The sequence below is a fragment of the Argentina silus genome (genome assembly GCF_951799395.1).
Source record: "Argentina silus genome assembly, chromosome: 18".
Taxonomy (NCBI): domain Eukaryota; kingdom Metazoa; phylum Chordata; class Actinopteri; order Argentiniformes; family Argentinidae; genus Argentina; species Argentina silus.
The window spans coordinates 14041327-14066317 of record NC_139672.1 but is presented as its reverse complement, the minus strand read 5'-3'; the positions used below and the strand labels follow the sequence as shown (position 1 = coordinate 14066317).

The following is a 24991-nucleotide window of genomic DNA, read 5'->3' as shown; positions in this document are numbered from 1 at the left end:
ATTACTGGTGAAGAAGATGCTTGAAAAGTTTAATGGGGGGATTTATATCAGCTTTAAAGTTGTTACAAACGTAACCTTTGCAAAAAAATATTGAACGTGACAGTGTAGTCCCACAACAAACAAGCAAATTCACAAGTCTTATCAGAATTGATTTGGGTATGATTTTAATCTCATCATGACGTAGGCATATCCAAGTTTGCCCTATAGTGTCCTATATTATGTGTAGACCGGCTATTATTAACTCAGGTAGGCTACTGCGAGCTTAATACCTCTACAAGGATTTGTCTTTCTCTTCCCCCCCTCTCTCTCTCTCTCCTCCCGCCCCCCCTCTCATTACACAATCAAAGCCTCTTGTCTTCGAACAGCTTGTCTCGGAACATCTTGAATCTTTCTTTATTAGTAGATAGTAAAACTACTTATTTTAACTTTTGTCATCATGCAAAAATGTTTTGGTGTGGTGCAATAAACAAAGTGAAAGTTCTTCATTCAATTTTAAAACATGTTTATGTTTTCATAGATTGTCATTAGGCATGTAAAATTTCTCAGTTTTGTCCGTCTTTAAACAAAGTATATCTTACAATCGTACGCCCTTTATAAAGCCATACCATGGATGTTTTACAGGGACAGGTGACATAAGGCCTACAGGTAGGTCACATTTGACAAAGCCTAAGACTTAAGGACATGTTATATCACCCATTATATGATAGGCGGTAGAGATCTGCCTATGAATGATTAAGATGTTAAGCATCTATGCATGCATTATAAAGGGTCTACTAATGCTTTATTAAGCCTTTAAAATATGTACTTTGTTTTAAAGTGTGACCGTCATTGCACAGCTGAGATGTTGTGTTCCAATTGTTGACTGATCTGTCAAATCTAAATTCAGAACACCAAGCCCTTGTCAGTTCACACATGGGAGAGGGTGCACATTCACCCTGAACTAAATGGTAAAATCAGTGCGCCTGTTTTTCCCCTTTTCTATTTCAGCCATGGGGCAACCAGTCTGAAGTGTAGGCTACATCTAACAGACCAAGTTGGTGGGCCCATTCTTCTCTGAGGGGTCAGTGGATTTGACCCCCCCCCCCCCCCACCACCACCTCCCCCCTCCAGGCAACACATAACCCTCCCTCTCTACATAGACCGTCATGGCGGATAAGTTTTCCTATGGGAGCAACTCTAAAAACACCTCCCGGCCTGTGAGCTCCATCCCTCTGGGCTCCCTCCCCCCGGAGCCCATCGACATCATCCGAAACAAGGCCCGGTCCCGGAGGGTCCGCATCAATGTGGGGGGGCTGATCCACGAGGTCCTCTGGCGGACTCTGGACCGCCTCCCCAGGACCCGCCTGGGTCGGCTACGAGACTGCAACACCCACGACACCTTAATGGAAATCTGCGACGACTACAGCCTGAACGATAATGAGTACTTCTTCGACCGCCACCCGGGGGCGTTCTCCTCCATCCTCAACTTCTACAGGACGGGGAAGCTGCACATGATGGAGGAGATGTGCGCCCTGTCGTTCGGGCAGGAGCTTGACTACTGGGGCATCGACGAGATCTACCTGGAGTCGTGCTGCCAGGCCCGGTACCACCAGAAGAAGGAACAGATGAACGAGGAGCTGAGGAGGGAGGCGGAGTCCCTCAGGGAGAAGGACGTTGACGGGGTGAAGGAAGATGGTTGCTGTCCAGACAAGAGGCAGAAGCTGTGGGACCTGCTGGAGAAGCCTGGCTCCTCTGTACCTGCGAAGGTAAGGATCAAACTCAAGGGGGGACCTAGGAGACATGCAATAACCCCTACCCCCTCTTCTCCCCTTGTGTAGATGGGAGGGTCGGATAGGTATAAGCAAAATGGAAGTACTGTACTGGTACACTCTTAGAACTTTATTCATTTGTCCCTGTCGTAGTGTAGTTCCACATGGCTCTTTGATAGGCCGGGACGGTGGAATGTTTGCCATCTTGCTTCAGATCTAAAAATGTCTCTAGAGAGTCAGGTTGTTTCTACAGACAGCGGAGTTGTCATCTATTCCATTTCACTTCACTCAATTCAGGAAGTAAACTGAAATTCCGGTTGTCAGTTTACTTCCTGAATTGACTGAATTTAAAATGGAATTGATCCCAAATCCTGCTGATGCAGGGCCATTTGACGCACTGGGTTTGAATGGGATAACACGTAAACATTGTAGAAAGGCCTCTGTTAATGTTAAGTATACCTGATAACATTCACCATTTCAACACGAAGATCAAGAAAATCAAGACTGCACAACCAAAGGGGAGGTGCTGACTAATGGAACGTAACTCTAAACTTAATGAAAATGAAAGCTGCACACTGTTCTCTCGTTGCTGTAACATTTATTCAGCAGCGTTTTGACCCAGTGGCTTCGTGCGGGTGTGACTGACACCCAGAGGAAGGCTATTGAGCTGGAACGTTGGTGGTGAATAAATGTGACACCGTTTCAAGCCACACACTTCAACAAGCGCCAACACAACAACAAGGAATGAGTAATTACTGTATGATTATACATGTCAGTTAGACTTGAATAGAATAGAATAGAATAGCATATAATAGAATACAATACAGTACAATACAATACAATACAATACAATACAATACAATACAATACAGTAGCAGTGTAAGCACACTGGACAGTGAAAAAAAAGACTGATTGAGGCTTGAGCTATACTGTTCTTTTGTTCTGTCAAAAGTGTGCCATAATCATATTCACTCCCTCCATCCCATATTGTCACACTGTAGTTGCTGCATGAATCTATCTAATTGCTCCATTTCAGTGAATTTATGACCTTGCATTTGCTTGGCATAACCCCCTAAAGTGGTTGCAGTGGAATGGGGGAATACATTGAGCACTCTGTTACATAGTTTACCTCCTAACCCTTTTTCAAATGCTGCCCTCCAACTGGATAGAGCTGCCTTTACAGTGGATCCATAAACCTATTTCATTGATAGCAGAACATAAGAATCATCCTATTGAATTGATATTAATTAATATTAATTAATATTAATTGCCTACTCAGTATCTAAACATTATCCTGTCAGCTACAGTTCTTGTAACACACGTTGCAGTTTATTCCACTCTAAGACAACGGTGCAGGACAGGGGAGGCTGGTGGAGGTAGAAATTGGAGGACTGGCTCATTGTAATGCATGGGATGGAATGAGGAACGCTATCAAGTACATTTGATGCCATTCCTCATCCATTCTGTGCATTACAACGAGGCCGTCCTCCGATTTCTACCTCCACCAGCCTCCCCCTGTATCACACATTGCAGTTTCCTCCCCTCCAGCTCTATCACAAGGGTGCAGGGGTATACAGAACACCGTGCTGCGCCACCAGAGGAACTTAATCCTCTTTAACCTATGAAGTAATCAGATAAGAAAGAGCCGGGAAGATTATGGTCAATGTGTTCTTGTCCATGCTGCTCCAGGCTCGCCATGCTGTAAGACTCACTAATATGTCCCGAGAGAAATGTTGTTGATGATATTGCACGCACTGTGCACTGCAGATATTGATGTGTGTTCAAATTGAATTCTGCAAGAAAATATATACGGTATATTGTGTTTGTTTTTGATATGAACATATGGCATATAGAACACAAAGGTATTCAGTTGTTCAATTATGCACAATTGCTTTTCATGGTACAGTTGCTCCATTATGGATAGACAATAAGAAGGCATTATATGATTAGAATTCCTGAGCTGTATTCCAAATTAGATTTACTCTGTTTAAGAATGATGTCTCCGGGATTATAGCCACATCTAATGTAAAAGTGTTGGACGTTGTGCTATTTCACAGCAGCTCAATGTCCTGTCTTGTACACACACTCCCAGTGGTACCCCATGGGTGTTTCCCAGAACACATTCAGAGAGAGAGAGCAGTCAATGGTGCCCATTAAGGCTTTAATGTGTATGCTCTCATCTATTTCTTTTTTACTAAAGTGGGGCATCACTGGTATTATTATTCCCACAATGGCACATTTATCCACTTTCTGTGTTGTGAGGGCAGAATCTAAAACCTTTAATGGACAAACACACACCGCTGCCAGTGGCAACCTCAAATGGTGGAGGTGGAGGATGGGATGGAGGAGAGGAGAGGAGGGATATATGGAAATGTTTATTTGTCTATTTTTGAAAGGGGGTGCTCAGATGTGCTTTAGAGGAGCGAGCGAAAGGTGGGGGGGGGAGATATTGAGGGAGAGGGAGGGGGGGAGGGGGGAGAGAGAAAGAGTGAGAGAGAGAGAGAGAGAGAGGGGAGAGAGAGAGAGACAGAGGGAGAGAGAGAGAGAGAGAGAGAGAGTGAGAGAAAGGACAGATGGTTAGGGGAGGACAGATGGTTAGCTCACACACTTCCTGGTAGTCCCCAACATGCCTGCCAGACAGACAGACATACAGACAGACTGCACTAGACAGACATGTGTTGTACTGGCTGGCTGTCCGTGGTCTGTTCATACGGTTGGACCCAGTATCTGGTCTCAGAGTCTGCCATCAGATCTCCGTTTAAATGTGTGAAATACTCCTAAATACTTGGAAGTGTGCTTGATTTAGCTTGCCTGACGCACTGGGTGGGCAGAGTTTGACCCATGTAGGCAATCCTTTTGGCTTGTCTTCCACTAGCCTAGCACTTGCCTCAACCAGTTTTTCTATTGACCAGGGTTTGGTTTCCTGAAAGTAGTACCTCATTTCTCCTGACAACCCAGCCCCAAAGCCATAAGATAGTAACAATTGTAAAATACATGTTTGCAGGTCAATCTTCTGTTCACGAAAGAACGAAATTCGTTAAATTAAGAACTTCTCTGGTCTAGGAGAGGAGTGGGCCTGCATTTTGAAAAGAGATAAAATGCTACTTTAGTTAAGAAGCTTTTGGGAAACTGACCTGTAACTCAAACATGGAGACGACTGCTGTGATTGATTCAGTTGATCAGATCGGCTTGGGATTGGTTTGGAAAATCGTTGTCCTACATATTTGATAATTTAGAGCGATTCAGGCTTCAAACACACAGACACATTTTCCCCCTAGCATATGTCTATGTATCTCCAGAGACATGGTAGCCTACAATCAGAAGTTACCACTTCGTCAAATTAGCCTGGTGAACTGTTAACGATGAAGGGAGACACTGTTCTATCTGTCCCTATGCTCTTACTCTAAGCCCCCTGTGCTGCAACTGGCAGGAAGAGTACGAGCTGGAGGGGAGTGGGTGAGTAGCAACCGGCTCTCAGAGAGGGCTTTAAACCCACCACGGCGCCCCCCTTCAACCCTGGGAAAGGACGGGGAAAGAAAAAGCCATCAGTGGGAGCCTGGTCAGGACAGCCCCAGTAGGCCTACAGCTCGGCTCAGCTGTGTCGTGTGAATCAGGGTACAGGAGTGTACTACAGTATCCGGGGGGGACGGGGACGGGGGACACGAGAGGCATAGAGATAGACCTTCTGTATCCATGGCGAGGGGTGTGTAGTTGGAGCTATTGCTGTCACAACAGCGCAGCGTGTTATGCTGGCAGTCGGTCATATTTGTGAGTCAGCAGTCTCACAAAACTAGCATTGCGGCTACGTGATTACATCACTCACAACTGCTGAGGGGAACAGAAAGGGCCTCTCACGTTGACATCACAACATCATATCCCCTCTCACTGTGCTACAGATGGAAAGGCACTCATTCATGCATTTTGTGAGGTGTCAATAGTCAATATTGTAAAATGTTATGTTGTTATGTAAAAGGTGTAGATTTCTGTTCATTTGATTTAGTAGAATATGCACGGTTTATTTTTTTAAATGATTAGGAATGTTTTTCCAGTGGTGCTCAAACGTTTACATTTTCTACATCATATGCCTCTCTGAGAGCAATATTGCTAAAACATGTAACACACAGTTGATAGCTGCAGGATTAGGAGGGGATAAAGACCTGAGGTAATTTAACTTAAGCCTTTACAAAGTTACACTAAATAGTACACACAAAGATAACAGTTCTTCTAATTACAATCAGTCTGTTTTTAACATATAAAACCATATATTTTTAATACATATTTATATTTTATATTTATTATTATATTTATTTTATATTTATATATTTATAGTTATATATTTGTATACATATTTTTAACATACGCTATGAAAACCTTTAGAAACATGAGTGGTTTGTGTCACTGAGGCCCTAGACCTTCAGCTACAGTACATTACAGTACAGTAGAGAGAGGTGGAAGGGACATAATCTCCTTTGGGGCTTTTCCCTAGTCTGCTGCTGCTGCAAATAGTCTCTGTTTCTGCCATTAGATCTCCTTTAAAATGTGAAAAAAAACAAAAACAGTTGGAAATGGTGTGCTTGATTTAGAGGTGGGTGGGTGGGTGGGCGGGCGGAGTTTGCCCTTCGTAGGCGATCCCCTCTGGTTCCATTACCCTAGCCGCACACATCTACATCTCCAGTAGAGATGGGACATAATCTCCTTTGGGGCTTTTCCCAAGTCTGCTACTGCAAATAGACTGTTGCGAAGGCCTTGCACCGTCTAGGCTCATCTCTGTCCTCCAGGCTGCGTCTCTCAGCGAGGTGTGAATGGCTGACTGCGGTCACGTGGGTCGTAGAGCTGCTAATCAATTACTGCGCTGGGGTTGGTTGGGCTGCTCCAGATTAACATTGAAGAGCTGGTACTGGAACTGTAGCCTAGGCCTCACTGCATGTGGATAGTCCCCTAGACAGTTAGTTAGGTTACTGAATGATTCTCAAACGACTTACAGTTTCAACAAAGTGTCAGCTAATACTCTCTTGATTCTGTGTGCAATGGTTTGCCGTGGTTAGGGTAAGGGCTGAATTGAACAGTTAGTTCCTAACATCTAAAGGGGACTATCAAAGTATACATATAGATAACTATATTATACTATAGATAAAATGTTACTCTAGGCTTCTCTCATTATGATCAGTGCCTGTACTGTAGTTCTGGACACAGCCTGAAAAGCCCTGGTTAGTTGGAATGTAGTCTCGTTCTCAGACACTTCCGTCTTATTGCCCACAAGGTCTGGTGGACCAACGCGTCGAACTTGGCCTTCATTAAGCCAATAAAAAGAGTGTAGAAATAGACGGCGCGTAGGCATTGGTTTTAGCATCTCCCGCACCAGTTCCCCCCAGTGCTCGTACACCACATGTTTCTGATTCGGAGCCGTACCTTGCAGCTGTGTGATTTGCTGAAATCAAATAACGACATAGCAATACTCAGTAAATTCACTCCCACCAAGGCCAGGTTTGAGTCGTTGTTATTCCAGGCGTACAGCATATGCGCTGTGTGCAACAGCCTAGGGACGAGGTTAGTTTGAATGAGTGCAGAACACATGTGCAACACATGTGTTCCTCATTCCATTCCAAACAAGCCTGTCCTCCGATTTCTACCTATTGGCCTCACCCCAAGTGTGTTGATTTCTCATAATTGTTTTGACTGTTGTATGATCTGCTGTCTCCCATTCTAAATGAGGTAACGTCTTCCCTTCCACTCCCACTGAAATTCAACCACTGGATACGGGGGGGTGGGGGTGGGGGTGGGGCAGGTTTTTGACTGGGGGACTTGATCAATTTGGAGCACTTAAGTGCTTTTGATATTTTTGGCAGACGGACGAGTACATTCACACACAGTGGGATCATCATTGGTCCAAGGATGTTATCCTGTTATTGGGGGATCCGATGAGAGATTTTTGAGCCTTGGCACGAGAGCTGCCTTTTCTTCCCGATGCAGTATAAGCTAATCCATTTGCTTTCGTACCCTAGCATGACATTGTGACGTGCAGGGAAATGTCATACAGGCATACAGTGTGGTAATGCGTCTCTCTTCATACAGTGTGGTAATGCGTCTCTCTTCATACAGTGTGGTAATGCGTCTCTCTTCATACAGTGTGGTAATGCGTCTCTCCTTATACAGTACATTAGCAGTCTGTGTCCGATCCCCCTCTACCCCCATTCCCCCCCCCCCCTCTCTCCCCCCCCCCCCCCCCCCCGTCCTCCTCTTTGTGAACACCTAACCTTGACATAAGAGGCATACCTTTCTATCTGCATCTCCAGGGAAGACAAGAGCCACATTTTCATTCTCAGTGTCAGTTCATATATGCATTGTGTTTTGAAGCGACTGGATTTTTTTTTAATGGACTGTTCCTTTAAATGAAAGTGTCCTTCACATTCTTGTAAACAGTGTGACCAGGAAGCTGTTATGATTCAAGGCGTGAGCAACAAACGTCCATCCTTCTTTTATATGAACTGCTGCGTTTAAACCTTTCAAATAATGACTCCCCGTTTTTCCCCAGATTTATAGCTACATTGAACGAATTTCATTCCATAATGGCAGAGACTCCATCTGGGCCCTTTTTTTACAGGGAACCTGAATCATCACTCTCGTTCTTGGGGGACATTCTTCAGTGTGACTCAGATGACATATCCTCTCACAAGTTTAGTCTCGAAAGTCCAAATTGATTGGTTGTAGTTTTACTTAAACATGAGTGTCTGCTGAGATTTGGAGACAGTCACGAGTCCACTTCGGTCCCGTTGGATAAACGCTGGAAAGTCGTGACTCCAGGGGTTGATAAATCCTACCTTTTAACTGCCTTTCCAGGCTACAGATGTAAGAAATCAAACCTTTTATAGCATGATTAGAGAGTGGTGAGTGGAATAAGATTGGTTTGATGGTAAACTGCACTGCACTGCACTGCACATTTAGGGGGAGGCCCAAGCCTCTGTGTTTGGCAGACCGTTGGTTTAGCCTGAGTTCAGCTCTCTTGGAGAGGTACTTCACTGCCCTGTAGGTAGTTCTTGGAGAGGTACTTCACTGCCCTGTAGGTAGTTCTTGGAGAGGTACTTCACTGCCCTGTAGGTAGTTCTTGCAAAGCTCTTTGATGTGAACCAGTGAAAAAGCAAAGGCAGCTTGGTAACATGTCAATCAGCCCCTCGCTATGACAACATAACCATGCAGTACTGCATTGTGTTTTAATGCGATATTAAATGATGCATGCTGTCACTATGTTCTTGTCCATGCGATGTTTGGTCTGCTTTGTGCAAGTAGGCAACGTCCAAGTCTTGGTAACATGGTAAGACGCGCTGTGGTTAAGTAGAGGTTAGACACCCGTCACGTCTGAATATACATGACATGGACATGTCTTCTTAAATACCGGGTTTGGATTGGCTTGTATGTCACGATGACCAATCAGGCGTGTGCATTTTGACTAATTACTGTAATCATGATCTTCTCTCTCTTCCCTGGCACTAAAACACCATCACACTATCACTAACTCATCACAACTCTCTCTCTCTCTCTCTCTCTCTCTTTCTCTCTCTTTCTTTCTCACTTTCTCTTTCTCTTCCCTGGCATGAAGACACCATCATTAACTCATCACAAACCGTTCTCTCTCTGTCCCTCTCTGTCTCTCTCTCTCTCTCTCTCTCTCTCCCCCCCCCCTCTCCCTCTCTCTCTCCCTCTCTCTCTCCCTCTCTCTCTCCAGCACTCAGACACCATCACACCATCACTCAGTTAACACTATGCAGAATACTGTCTCTGCACAGGACAGCACAGATCAGGGCCAAAAGCTACAGCTAGCATGGGCTGAAATAACACCTTATTGGGTATAATAGCATGTAGCATGTAGCATAGCAAAATACCACACATTCTGTTCTCTTCAATGGACTGTGATGGAATATCAACACATTTTGGTTTTCATTGTTAATCCTTGTGTGACACCTTAATCCACAGTGTGAGGGTTGCTTTACTTGTATGTCTAGCATATCTGCCATTGATCATCACTGTGTCCAGCTTCTCTTCTCTATACTGCAAACACACACACACACACACACACACGCACACGCACACGCACACGCACACACACACACACACACATTCCTCTAAACCAGTGGAGGCTGGTTTAGGAGTTAGAAATACCATTCCGCATCACAATGAGCCCGTCCTCCGATTTCTACCTCCACCAGCCTCCCCTGCTCTGAACATAGCATTACGAATTCCTAACGTTTATCCAGTGAATATGTTCTCCCCTAATAATCCATCTTCCAGTGGCCGTTCCAGTACAACGGCCAGTGAAATGCCACAGTGTCGCCTTAGTCAGCAGAATCTCCTTGACAAACGGCATGGCTCGACCCGGGACGCACACATCCCCCGATAAAAAAAACACCGGCAATACCAATGGATCCCATGTCACGTTTCCATAAATACCTCCTGATATTGATCAAGACATTCTTGGGTTTCCGTTCGCATCTTGTTACCCCACTCTCTCTGAAGAGCTGCAGTGATAAACTTTCTTTTTCCCTGGAATAATATAACCTTCCGTCCCCCTGTCAGCTCTTTGCATGGTAGTAGTAGTAATGGTGGCGGTGGTTTGTTTTGGTGTTTATTAGATGTAAACTCTGCTCATTGTTGTGTGGCACACATAGCTTTGACATACATACCTGAGTCAGGGGAGGCGGGTGGATGGGGGACAGGGCTTCTATTCCATGCATGGAATAGAATGATGAATGGTATCAAACACCTGTGTGTATGTTGTAACAGTGTTTGACACCATTCCTCATTCCATGTATTACAAAGAGCCCGTCCTCCGATTTCTACCTCCACCAGCCAAATTCCTCATTCCATTCTATGTATTACAATGAGCCCGTCCTCCGATTTCTACCTTCACTAGCCTACTGAGTGTGTGGCTGTGGTTGTACATCAGTTGTTGTCTGTGGTCTGGTGAGTAGGGCCTATTCAACCACAGTAGCCGGGCCACACTGGTATAGATAACGCTGACATTGCACTGCCTTTTGCAATCACAACAGACTTGCTGCTCCATGTACAGGATACTGTATATGGCGTCCGTTGTGTGCGTGTGTACCAATGTGTTGACATGACGTTTGACCACACCCGTCGTTTAGAGCCTCTCTTCTATGGTGGTGTGGTAGACTGGATGTTATACCCATCACCAAACATGTTTGTGACGTCTTTGTTTTGATGAAGACGTGCATTATGAACAAAGGTGAGCCTCTCATTTCCTCCCCTCTGTCTCCGTAAATCACAGATTATAGTCTAGAACAAATCCCTGTGTTCCGACAGATTGCGGCCGTCTACAAAGAATCTTCAGACGGGAACATTTTTTGTGTCTGTTTCCCAGAGTCTTAGTTAGGTTTAGCCACCAGGAGTGTAACAGAGTATAACAGACCAGGGGAGGGGAGGGGAGGGGAGGAGAAGGGAGGGGAGGGGAGGGGGAGTGAGGGGAGGGAAGGGGAGGGATGAGAAAAGATTGGGAGGGGAGGAGAGGGGAGGGGAGGGGAGGAGAAGGGAGGGGAGGGGAGGGGGAGTGAGGGGAGGGAAGGGGAGGGATGAGAAAAGATTGGGAGGGGAGGAGAGGGAAGGAGAAGGGAGGGGAGGAGAGGGGAAGGGAGGGGCGGGAAGGGAGGGGAGGAGAGGGGAGAGGAAGGGAGGGAAGGGGGCGAGGGAAGGGAAGGAGAGGAGAGGAGAAGAGAAGGGAAGGAGAGGAGAGGAAAAGGGAAGGAGAGGAGAGGAGAGGATGAGGGAAATCCATCTTAATGAGGGAAATCCAGATCTTTCAATTAATCTGCTTACCTCTATCTGCCAGATGTTCCAAGGACTGCACCATGCAGGTCACAGTGTGTATGTAGTTTTGGCCAATGCAGCCACCATACTCCGTGTTGTACCACAATCTCTCACCTATGTGTCACTACTGCAGTCCCAAACAGAATGATACTCAGATTAAGTTATCAGTCATCATACAGTACTGTAGGCTTTGAGGGATCAGCCATCTTGGATTGTGTGTGTGTGTGTGTGTGTGTGTGTGTGTGTGTGTGTGTGTGTGTGTGTGTGTGTGTGTGGGCGCGCGTGTGTGTGAATAAATGAATGAATGAATTAAAACTCCTCCTCTCAGGATTTAGGGCAACCGGCTATTTTAATGGAAATTTGGATTAAGCTGAGTAATACACAAAAGGTCTTAGATTGTTGCCTTCCAAATAGAGTTCAGGGATAAATTCTCTCGTTGAACATCAAAATCTCTGAAATGCATTTTCTAAATATAGTCTATGTCTGTGTCATCGTCAGTGTAAAAAAATAAATAAAATGGGATTGTTACAGCATAATGTGAGCATTTCCAGTTCACCCCGATCCCACAACCCCTTTACCCTATCAGCCATAGACCCCCCTATACCACGATCTGGCTTGAGAAATTAATGAAAGTAACCGTTTTATCTATTGATTGCATTATTGTTTCAGCTAATTAAATAAAAAGCAACCTAAGTGCCTTGACAGTAATTGCTCTTTGCGTTGGAATCGGAGTCCCAGGCCAAAGGAGAGTCTGTCATTGGCTAAGCTTGATGAGAGCTTTGGCTGCAGCTGACTCTGTGTGTTTTTCCTATGGGCTATAGATCCTCAGTCAAAGAGGGGACGAGGACATCTGATCTGAGACAATAGGGGCAGAGGGGGATACGATCACTAGAAATGACTGCAGGTTAAACACAAGGAAGATTAGCATATCAGAGACCTGGGGAGCCTGGTGGAGGTAGAAATCGGAGGGACGGGTGCATTGCAATGCGCCCGCCTTCTGATTTCGACCTCCACCAGCCTCCACTGTCAGAGACGGCCTTGACAAGAATCACCCCTCGCAATGGAGGTGAGGTCCTAGGGTCGCACTTTTAACTTCTAAATCCTTAATGAAGCCTTCATAAACCCTTTAAATATACCGTAGAGATCCCTCACAGGTCTGGTCCTTTGCCAAATGTGACACAACCCTTTTGCCACCTTTTATACGACCTGCCCTCTACTTTTGAATGCTCGGTGAAGCACCAGTATGTATATCAGAGTTATATGAAGCCTTTAAAGATGTCATGGTTTAAAGTGGGACTGTTCTAGGACAGAGTAGCCTTTTTTTTTCAATTACCGAAATGGAATTCAATTCATGTCCAAGGGAGGCTAGAAATCAGAGGACGGACTCATTGCAATGCATGGAGTGAAATGAGTAATGAGCCCGTCCTCCGATTTCTACCTCCACCAGCCTCCCCTGCTCTGTACCCTCCTCTAGGCATGTGTAACCTGTGCACATGTCTCCTGGCATCGTCTCAGGGCTGTGGGGCAATTTCTCTGTATCCAGATCACTGTTGGTGTAATCACGTTTGTGCAGATCTAAGGATAAGACCGGGCAGGCAGGCAGCAAGGCAGCTTATCCTTCTGTCTTTACACACACACACACACACACACACACACACACACACACACACACACACACACTCACACACACACACACACACACACACACACACACACACACACACACACACACACTCACACAGACACACACACACACACACACACACACACACACACACACACACTCACACAGACACACACACACACACACACACACACACACACTCACACACACACACATACACAAACACACACACACACACACACACACACACACACACACTCACACACACACACACATACACAAACACACACACACACACACACAGACACACACACACACACACACACACACACACACACTCACACACACACACACACACACACACACACACTGTCTGTCTGTCTGTCTGGGCCAACTACAGGCTACAGGGCTGAGTTACTCTTCAGATTCAGATTCAGAACAACTTTATTGTCCCACTCTTCTTGGGCAATTGGTTTCATGGCTGTATAAAAGACATAAAAACACATCACATAAAACACATCACAAAACAGGATGAAAACAAACACACAAATCAATATTACAGATACACAGACATTATATCATAATTGTATGAAATAGTCTGCCCTACAATACATGCACCACAGTGGAGGCTGGTGGGGGTAGAATTCGGAGGACGGCCTCATTGTAATGCATGGAACGGAATGAGGAATGGTGAGGAATGCTTATTCTATTCCACGTGTTTGATACCATTCCTCCACCAGCCTCCACCAGCCTCCACCAGCCTCCCCTGGTGCGCTATACACACGCAAGGCACCCGGCAGAGTTAGACTCTGTATGGGGTGGTTATCTATACTTGACGACACAGCAAGGTGAGGTAGAATTCAGACCGTTGATGAAGCCTCAGCGTGGTGCCAACGGGCTAGAGATACTAGTTATATGATTTCATAGACATAACTGTTATACTATTGCTATTACTTACATATAAATAGCTCACCGGTGTGCTATATATGTATTCTCAGTAATTTCATCTTCGAAGGATGAGTGCTCAATTTCCGTACCCTGCTCTGTTGTCTGGCTTTGATTTCAGTTGAGTCGTCATCTTTTGCATTGTTTATTTAATTCAAAGCCCAGCGAGAGGTCGTTACTGGCCTCTCTCCGGCCCTCTCTCCTGAGGTCGTTACTGGAGTTAAATGAGAACACGCTCTGAGTCAGCTTATCTGGTGAAATATGGGTGAAACACAATAATGAAGTACACTTATTTCCTGTGTGAGCAGTTTTCTAGAGCAGCTTTTGGGAAAGTCGGTGGAGTTGGTGTCGGGCCTAGGCAGCGCCACCAAGGGCACAGCCTTAAGTGTAGTGTAAAAATAGGACTGTCCATTAACTTGAATGATCGCGGCTGCCACTTTTATCCACCTGTATGGGTGACATTCACCTCTCGGCTTACGTGTTACGAGACCCTCGCGCCGCTGCCATTGTAACCAATCGGCATCGTCCGCCTTCGACGTTCTAGCCAATAGGCATGCCGTAACTCCTGGCGACCATTGACGTGACCTTAGCAGCCACGGCGGAGGCCAGACGTGGGTGGAAGGGAGGGTGTGGGTGTGGGGGAGGGAGGGAGGGAGGGAGGGAGGGAGTTCATCCCGACACGGCCGAGACAGGTCCAGGCGTCACGCGATAGATGCAGGCTGCAGGGAGGCAAGGCTGTTCTGCGGCTTTGTCTTATCTTAACCCCCTTCACCCTTCCTCCCTCCTTCCCTCTTTCCCTTCCTCCCTCCCACCCTCCCTCCCTCTCTCCCTCCCTCTTTCCCTTCCTCCCTCCCTCCCTCCCTCCCTAACCACCCCCACCCGCATCACACAGTGACACACATGGGCAGTAACGCTATGTCGGCTACCCACTATGGGTTCTCAGTTCTACCTCTGTTGAGAAAATATAGTTATGAGTGTATTAACAATACTTGTGTACGTCTTTCCAATTGAACGCTTTTTTATTGGTTTTGAAACTTTAATAGAGGAATTAACTGTTACATGGAGCTACATTTATTCCCACCAGTTTGCCCTTTATTAGGAGCTCATTCCTTTTATCTCAGAACTCATGTCAGATCGCTGTATATAATGATTACTGGAGACCAGGGGTGGAATTGAGAGGAAACTCATGGGAACAGAGTTCCTAAAGTGATTTTTTTTTTTTTAAATAAAAAAATAAAAAAATAAAAAAAACTATTTTGGAGCAGTGATTTCGCAGTTGTGAGTTCCTGGAGTGATTCTGTCCCCTACAATGGGTAAATTCCACTCTTGCTGAAGACTACATTTTTGCCTGGTGTTTCCCAGACATACAATAGACATACAGTACATGTACTGTATCAGTGGAGACTGGTGGAGGTAGAAATCTGAGAATGGGCTCATTGTAATACATGGAACGGAATGAGGAATGGTATCAAACACATGTGTACTGTGTGCTGTATGGCTCTGATGTAACAGGGGTGGTGAGGTGGACAGTGGACAGCAGTAGATGCTTAGCTCCTGGTTCCAACACGGCAGGAGGTTTTCTCAGAAAAGTCGTGGGGGGTCACTCACGTTGCATGACCAGCCTGCCTCACCTTTTGCCTCCCCTTCCCCTCTCCCACCCTCCGCCTCCCTCTCTCCCCCTCTACCTCTCAACACTAAACTACCCCCTGGGAGGCATTATATATATATATATATATATATATATAAAACTTTAATAGAGGAACTCTATTATCTTAACATATATGCATATATATAGAGCGTATATATATATGTATATGTATATGTATATATATATACACACTCTTAAAGAAAAGTAAGTTCCAAAATAGGGTTCTTCATTTGTCCCTGTAGGAGCACCCTCTGAAGAACCCTTTTCTGTTCCAAGTTGAACTCTTTCCACAGAAAGTTCTAAATGGAACCCAAAAGGGGTTCTACATGGATCCCAAATGGGTTCTACATGGATACCAAACAGGTTCTTCAAAGGAAAGGGTCAAATGAAATACAGGGACAAATGTGTGATCTAAGAGTGTAGAAGGTTGTGTGTGTATATAAGTCGTTATAAACCTGGGTCCCTTTCTCGAGGCCGTATAAGTCCAGGAGCCTGGCAACACCATGTGTTCACGGTGTCTTGTCTCTGCGAGGACACTTTAGGATAAGGTTAATAGGATTGTGTTTCTATCTTTAGTAAGGATAGAGAAGGTTAGAAGTGGTTACTCATTCTTTCCCCAACAGGAAGAATCAACCTTTTCTGCAGTCAACGTTGCAATTCTAAACCCCCTCCCACACATGGAAAGTTTTAATCGGAAAACATGATCACATGACCAACGCGACTAATTTGGATCTTTACCGTCTTGTATGGGCGCGTAAAGCTAGCATGACACGTGTGTCACACAGATCCTTTGCATGTTATAGAATGATAAGAGATTCGATTGACCGTTTATTAATTGTCTATAATTCAGCAGTTTGTAGTTCTGCAACTCTCACCATTTGTGTCAGCTTTGTGTGGTGAAACCTTATAGAAAAAGACTGTTTGAGTCGCTATCTCTCACAAGGACAAGAGTCCCATCAATAGCTCTTCAAGCTCGTCAGCTAAGTACCATATTCCTCCCTAGGACATTTACATTTTTGACATTTAGCAGATGCTTTTATCCAAAGCGACTGACAACAAGTACATTTGTCTAAAGTAAGTGAATCATCCATACATCAGCCATCGTAAGAAAAAATCTATGTTAGGACCAGGTGCCCTTGGCAGTCACAATGCTTGAGGGAGGAAGGATTACTTTTTTTCTTTTTTTATTAACAGTAGTGTCCCTGACTTTTCTTCTGTTCCTGTTGTATTCTCAAACCAACAATGATACACAATTCAACTGAATACTCTGTCAACTATAACCATACTTTTACATATTGCATATATTATTGCTTGCTTTACATTATGTAAATGACCATGACATTTGAAGGACTTTGGGATTAAAAGAGGGCGGTCACACTCACACTCACACACACACACACACACACAAACGCACAGACACACACACACACACACACACACACACACACACACACACACACAAACGTACATGCACACACACACACACACACACACACATACACACACACACACACACAAACGCACATGCACAAGCACACAGACACACACACACACACAAACACACACACACACACACACACACTTATTAGTCGTGTTATCAGGTGCTGCAGCACTGAAAAGGGCACAGCTCTGATTGGAGTCAGCTGTGGTACATACTGTAAGTGTGTACTGTAAGGCTGTTTGGGAAACACTTCATGTACGTTGGAAGAGATATTGCTTCCATTTTATTTTCAAATTAGTCATCATCTCCCCGAACTTCTACCCACGGGCACTAACCGAAGCACCTGCACTGACAGAACCGTCTAATTCCCGAGCAGTTATCACACTCAAACACCTGTGCATCCTTCAGTTGAGTTCAAATTAACACGACACTTTTTTTTTTTTCACTTGAAAGTGTTAGGTTTCCGTCTGAGGTGTTAGATGACTGAGTCACCCACTGTACACTTTACTCTATGTTTGGGTCTGAAGATTATGATCTGGCATGTTGGGGGTGTACAGTAGGAGAGGAGGGTCTATTTTAGTGTGTGAGTGCTCTGTAACCTGGGGTTAATTCTCCTGCACGACTGCTGCGATTAAGGAAGGTCTGGGGAGAGGTCAGAGGCATGTGACGATTACGTCACTGGGCTGGGGGAGTGACGAGAGAGGGGAGGGAGGGAGGGAGGGAGGGAGTGACGAGAGAGGGAGGGAGGGAGTGACGAGAGAGGGGAGGGAGGGAGGGAGGGAGGGAGGGAGAGGGACAGAGTGAGGTGGAGGGGGGGGGAAGAAAGCAGGAGAGAGATGGGCAGAGTCAGAGACGGGCGATGGAAAGAGAAAGGGGTGGGGGGGAGAGAGAGGGGAGGGAGGGAGGGAGAGGGACAGAGTGAGGTGGAGGGGGGGGGGGAAGAAAGCAGGAGAGAGATGGGCAGAGTCAGAGACGGGCGGTGGAGAGAGAAAGGGGTGGGGGGGGGAGAGAGAGAGCGTGTGAGAGAGAGAGAGAGAGACTGAACCACAGTTAGCTTACAGGGTTATAATGCAGGGCTAATTCAACGTAACCTGTGCCCGTGATCAAGATGTGGACATAAATACACACAGACACACACACACACATGAACACACACTGAGGATGAGGATATAGACAGCTATTGTCAGACGTGTCGGAGAGTGTATAACTGAACATTTGATTTTATATATATAATCAGCACAAGTTTGACCTGTAACAGTCTGTATGTCAGTGAAGTGTAGGAGTAGTCATGATCATCATTGCATTGTCACATTCAAACTACAGGTCTAGTTTAGACATGCCATTTAGCTGACGCTTTTATCCAAAGCGATTTACATTGCAGTGAGTGCATACATTTCAATATATATGGTCCCAGCAGGAATCAAACCCACAACCTAAGTGTTGTTAGCGCCATGCTCTACCAACTGAGCCAGAGTTTATCTGTCTCAACACGTGGCATGATTTGCTCCTTTGCTGTTGCTGTTATTGTCCAATGATATCTGACTCGAGGTTTCTCTTGATTAAGGAATGACTAATGGGCTTCTGTTGAGAGGATATCAATCATCATTGATTATCAATATTCAGACCAAGGAGCCCTGTGCTGCTGACGGATTAATATAGGGAAAGAATTGTCTTTTAAACCTTTAATTGTGCCTTACACAACCTGTTGAGAAATCAGGGGAGGCTGGTGGAGGTAGAAATCGGAGGACGGGCTCATTGTAATGCATGGAACGGAATGAGGAACGGTATCAAACACCGTTCCTCATTCCGCTCCGTGCATTACAATGAGCCCGTCCTCCGATTTCTACCTCCACCAGCCTCCCCCTGAGAGAAATGTACCACTGCATAAACATCATACAGTGGGCTAGTGTACTAGATAAAACAGTTGGGGAATGTGGGGTTCTAAATAGCTCAGCTCACTGAGTCAGCAGTGATCAAATTACAGTTTAAATGAATACTATTTTGTGATTATCTTTTATAATGTACACTCTCATTACATCCATAAAGCAGACCGGACACATTGATACTGATAACGTGATACTGGTCTTGGAACATAAGACATATACACTCACAAAACACTTTATTAGGAACACCTGTACACCTTCTCATGGGAGAGGTGGTGTAATGGTGTGGGGAATGTTTTCTTGGCACACTTTGCGCCCGTTAATACCAATCAATCATCGCTTGAATGCCACAGCCTATTTGAGTATTGTTGCTGACCATGTGCATCCCTTCATGGCCACAATTTACCCATCTTCTAATGGCTACTTCCAGCATGATAATGCACCATGTCACAAAGCAAAAGTCGTCTCAAACTGGTTTCATGAACATGACAATGAGTTCAGTGTTCTTCAGTGGCCTTCCCAGTCACCGGATCTGAATCCAGTAGAACACCTTTGGGATGTGGTAGAACGGGAGATTCACATGCTTGAAAGTGCACCTGAAAAATCTGCAGGAATTGCGTGATGCAATCATGTCATCATGGACCAGAATCTCAAAGGAATGTTTCTAACATCTTGTGGAATCAATGCCACAAAAAACTGAGGCTGTTTTGAGAGGAGCAAAGGGAGGCCCTACGCAGTATTAGTATAGTGTTCCTAATAAAGTGCTCATTGAGTGTATAAGAAAGAAAGACTGTTTATTTGCCATGCAATCAATGAATCACAATTCACAATTGTTGGAATGGGTCTTTTTGCACACACCCCCCCTGAGACAACACACACGCACTGCACACCCCCCCTCCAAGACAACACACGTGCACACCCCCCCAGGGAGAACAGAGCGCTGGGCTCTGGGCACAGGGTCAGCCAAGTCAGCGCCCCTGGAGCAATCAGACGTTGATGACTTATGAATACCAAGACCCCACTATACAGTAAGCCCCTCGTCTGCATAGGTGTAAGGGCAGCAAGAGAGGAGACTAACCTTTGACCTGTAGTCAATACAGCCAATAGAGACAGAATGCCAGTAGAGAGGCAGCAGTGGATTTGCATATAGAAAATCGCTGGTCTTTAGGCATTGGGCTCTCTGGGTCATTTCTAATTGCTTACCGACTCTTATTGATCACTGCAACGGTAATTGTGAGCAAATATCGATATCTTTGACAATTTGTCTGCGATGTAGTACCCAGAAATAGTAGGTTATTAGAATTAGACATTTGATTGTTTAGAAATGGTATGAGTGCTTTTACAGGTGGTACTGCATTTGAAAATGATGTGTAAAATCATGTATTTTGCTGTTGATTGATACCAAATCAAGTGAGGAAGTTTGAAATGAAACAGTTGGATTTGTGTTCCTCAACCGCAGTTTGGTCTAAACAGAAATGTCCTAATGATTTGTTTTCAGCGAATCAGGGATTTTTCCATCTAGTGCACACCACAGACAGACATTACATCATTGTGTGGATTGTCTGTGTAGACATAATTGTATTCTTATAGATCTTTTAAATCCTTAACATCAAGCAATGCTAATCTGAAATTACATCATGCCAGGCCCATTTTATGTCAAAGCCGTATTCCTTACTCCAGATGTTAACATGGTACAGTATGCCTTTAATGAACTGGGTTGTAGACCTTTTATGGACCCCCTTATGTTGCGGGTCAATACGTCAAATACATAAATTGCCATAACACACACACACATGCATGAGCACCCATGCACACACACGCGCACACACACACACACACACACACACACACACACACACACACACACACACACACACACACACACACACACTGGTGGTCAATGCCCTATGCTAGACTGATGTCTGTGTGTAACAACCGTTCAGTTGCCTTTCACATGACTCATTTTCCATTTTTCTCTTGGTTTTCAGATTTTGGCCATACTCTCCATCTTGTTCATCGTGCTATCGACCATCGCGCTATCCCTCAACACTTTGCCGGAGCTACAGGTTGTGGATGAGTTCGGACAATTCAATGACAATCCTACCCTAGCCCACGTTGAGGCTGTGTGCATCGCCTGGTTCACCATGGAGTACCTCCTCCGCTTTCTCTCCTCCCCCAGCAAGTGGAAGTTCTTCAAAGGCCCACTGAACGTCATTGACCTGCTGGCCATCCTGCCCTACTATGTCACTCTCTTCCTGACGGAATCCAACAAGAGTGTCCTGCAGTTCCAGAACGTCAGAAGAGTCGTCCAGATATTCCGGATCATGAGAATCCTGAGAATTCTGAAGCTTGCCAGACATTCCACTGGGCTGCAGTCCTTAGGGTTCACCCTCAGACGTAGTTACAATGAGCTGGGTCTGTTGATCTTGTTCCTGGCCATGGGAATCATGATCTTCTCCAGCCTGGTGTTCTTTGCCGAGAAAGACGAGGACGCAACCAAATTCACCAGCATCCCCGCCTCCTTCTGGTGGGCCACCATCACCATGACAACGGTGGGTTACGGGGATATTTATCCGCAAACCCTCCTGGGTAAAATAGTGGGCGGCCTGTGCTGCATAGCGGGTGTGTTGGTCATCGCCTTGCCCATCCCCATCATCGTCAACAACTTCTCCGAGTTCTACAGGGAGCAGAAGAGGCAGGAGAAGGCCATAAAGAGAAGGGAGGCCCTGGAGAGGGCGAAGAGAAACGGCAGCATCGTCTCCATGAACCTCAAGGACGCGTTCGCCCGCAGCATGGAGCTGACGGACGTGATGGTGGAGAAAGGCAGCGAAGACAAACGGTCGATCGACAACCACCTCTCGCCAAGGTGGAACTACCAGAAGCATGCCAACGCGGAGATCAGTCCCAAGCCGTCCAGGTACCAAGAGGTGGGCCAGCTGGCATCTCCAGACCAGTTCAGCCGACCCAGAGCCAGCCCCCAGCACCTCAACGCCCAGTGTCTGGAGGACGTCTACAACAAGATGACTCTGTCTCCCCGTGTCTTGTCTCCACGTCCCAACGTAGGGCCGGGGGCTCCCCGTGAGCAGGCGCAGAGGCTGGAGCTGGAGCTGGAGATGAAGGTGATGTTCCCCTCAGGTCCGAAGCCCTCCCCAGGTCCGAAGCCCTCCCCAGGTCCGAAGCCCTCCGTCATCAAGGTCATTGATGCCAAGAGCACGTCCAGCGTAGACAGCTTTGACAGTTGCACCACAGACCTCAGTGAAACAGAGAAGAGCTCCCTCCTCCCTAACGTCGCAGGCCAGGCCCAGACCAGACCCCGCCTCCCTCCTCCTCTGGACCTCAGCCTGATCACCTCCAAAGAGACACTGTCGCCTGCCGCCATCATCAAAGAGGGACTCTACGAGTTTGTCTCGCGCCAGCCGGACAGCGTTGGCAGCGTGATGTCACAGGGCGAGGACAACCCGAGCTTCGACATGACGGTGGAGAGCGTCCACAGCTCCCTGAGGGCCAACAACCCGCAGAAGATTAAATCCCCGCTCACAGTCAACTTTATTGAATCTCAGGAGGAGGCGACGATGATGTTGACCCCGACCAGCGGCGGCAAGCTGCCTCAGGTGATGTCGGACGAGACAGTATCGCGCTCCCCGCAACCTGTCAGCGCTACGCTGCAGGAGAGCAGATCTGCATCAGGGCTCCAGCCCTCCCCTCCTCCACCAGGCCCAGGGCCAGGGACAGGCCCAGGCCAGCTACCTGTCAGCCCAGGAGAGCCAAGCTGTGGAGAGGCCTCGGCCTCTGCCCAGGGCTTAGAGGGTGAAGGTCATTCCTCAGGATTAAGCCACAAGGGGAGGAATCACATGGACAACGTGGCAGGCGGCGTCACTAGCCCTCTGTCGCCTAAACCCAGCACTCTCAACTCAGTGTCAGAGGAGGGAGGGGAGGGGGAGGGGAACGGAGAGGCAGACGGGGGTCAAAGTGGAGATATGGAGAATCACGTCATAGTGGATGGGAGTTTATCTCCCTCTCTTGAAACAAGCATGTGACATTAGGGGTCAGAGTCAGAGATCTGGAAGGGAAGAAGAAGAAAAAAAAGAAAAAAAAACAGGCCCACGGTTTGTTTAATTATCATTAATCTCTTGTAAGAGATTCTCAATGAGACTAACCGGTTACAAAAATTAAAATTAAAAAAATGAGTTAAGAACGAAGCACACTGATTTAGTGAACAAGATTCTAAAGTTTGTCTGCATGGCTTGACAAGTATATTTCTGATGATGTCACTGTTTCTGAAGACCAATGAGAACTGCTTATATGCTGCAGGCATTGGACTCATATCAGTGGATCAGGAGCCTCAAATGTGAGCAAAAAAATTATAATTACCTAGTGGGACTGAGGACTATTGAATAAATTGTACATTTTTGGTCCTGTACTTTTTATCTAGATAGCTATGAAATGCAAGTCTTCTTTTTTTTTTGCTTGCTGAGTTGTTGTTGATTTTTTTTAAGAAGAAGAAGAAGAAGAATGATGGAAAAGGGACTAAGACTTTTCACAAGGAAAGAATTTTAATTTTAAATGTAAATGTCCTCATCATTTGTGGAGCAGTATTTCTCTGCAAGACTTTAAATGTGTTTAGTCATTCTTCAATGCTATCCATGCCCTTCACGGTTACTCGATATGGCTTGCATTCATCCACAAAGGGTTCAAAAACTCAAATGTTATTTGATCGGTTTAGATTTGATAAGTGATCATCAGGTCATTCAAGAGATGGAACCAGACCCCAAGGTCTCAGTTCAGGAAAGTGACAGGAAAACTATATAAAAGAAGTAGAGAATAGTAGATAGCAATGCTGCTAGTATGGAAATAGACAAATACGAAATGACTGTATATGAATACCTATGATTGCTTTTAAATACTTCTTCTTTATATCGTGTCTATCTAAACGAGCCTACGTACTGTACTTTCATTCTGTTTTCAAATTATGTTATGGTAAAACCAAGCATCCATTCCATGGAAAATGGGGAAAAAGGCATGAAAGTGTAACTGCATTGCATCTCATGGATTTCCACAATGGAGTAAAAATGTTTCCGAGACACACATATTATGCTTTGAAAATAGCAGCTCAGTCACATGGATACAGATCATATCAGCCGAATTATCAATCAGGTTATATCAATTTAAAAGTGACGAGTGAGTCGTATCACTGTATCGATACACACCTCACTGTATTTATGTCGTATGCTGCCTTTTGCTTAGAGAAGTGCAGACGATATGTTGGCTACCGTAGTTGCGATGAATACTGTGTGTGTGTGTGTGTGTGTGTGTGTGTGTGTGTGTGTGTGTGTGTGTGTGTGTGTGTGTGTGTGTGTGTGTGTGTGTGTCAAGGTGAATTTGTATTGTATGGTGATGACTGCGTGGTCATGAGAGCTCTCAGGCAGATAATAGTGTAACACTGCTCTCTACAGGCAAGAGGACAAAAAGCACTTTACTCAAGGACTTAAGCCTATCTGTAGATTAAATCTCTCTTTAATGATATTGCACCAATCGCATGGCTGACTGACATCATACACAGTGCTTGGAGACATCTCAACAGCTACAGCTTCATAAAAATGCTAACTAGTCTTTACTGAATCAGGGGAGACTGTCCGCTGTCTACTGTCTGACAATCTGCATCCTATATTAAATATATCCACTACTGTGCTTCTATTGTATTTAACTTAGATTAGGTTAACATTATGTTTCACTGGTTCAGTCATCACTGATTCTATTTTTCTAAGATAAAAAGAAAATCAGGACGGTTGTATATTTCCTGATACATTTATGAAACGTGTGCCTTTTCATAAATAGATATTTATGAGAAGGCGAGAAACCTACAGTATATGATTTGGCTGGTTCATA

At 45.5% G+C, this 24991-nt stretch overlaps 1 protein-coding gene across 1 annotated transcript; it reads left to right on the top strand.

The window, feature by feature from the left end:
- Window positions 1–1145: 1145 nt before the first annotated feature.
- Window positions 1146–23142, top strand: kcnb2a (potassium voltage-gated channel subfamily B member 2a; the record flags this gene model as incomplete). The annotated part of the gene is made up of 2 exons (XM_083690549.1): window positions 1146–1745; window positions 21094–23142. The coding sequence occupies 2 exons, from the start codon at window positions 1146–1148 to the stop codon at window positions 23140–23142; spliced, it is 2649 nt and encodes an 882-aa protein (XP_083546675.1).
- Window positions 23143–24991: the final 1849 nt, after the last annotated feature.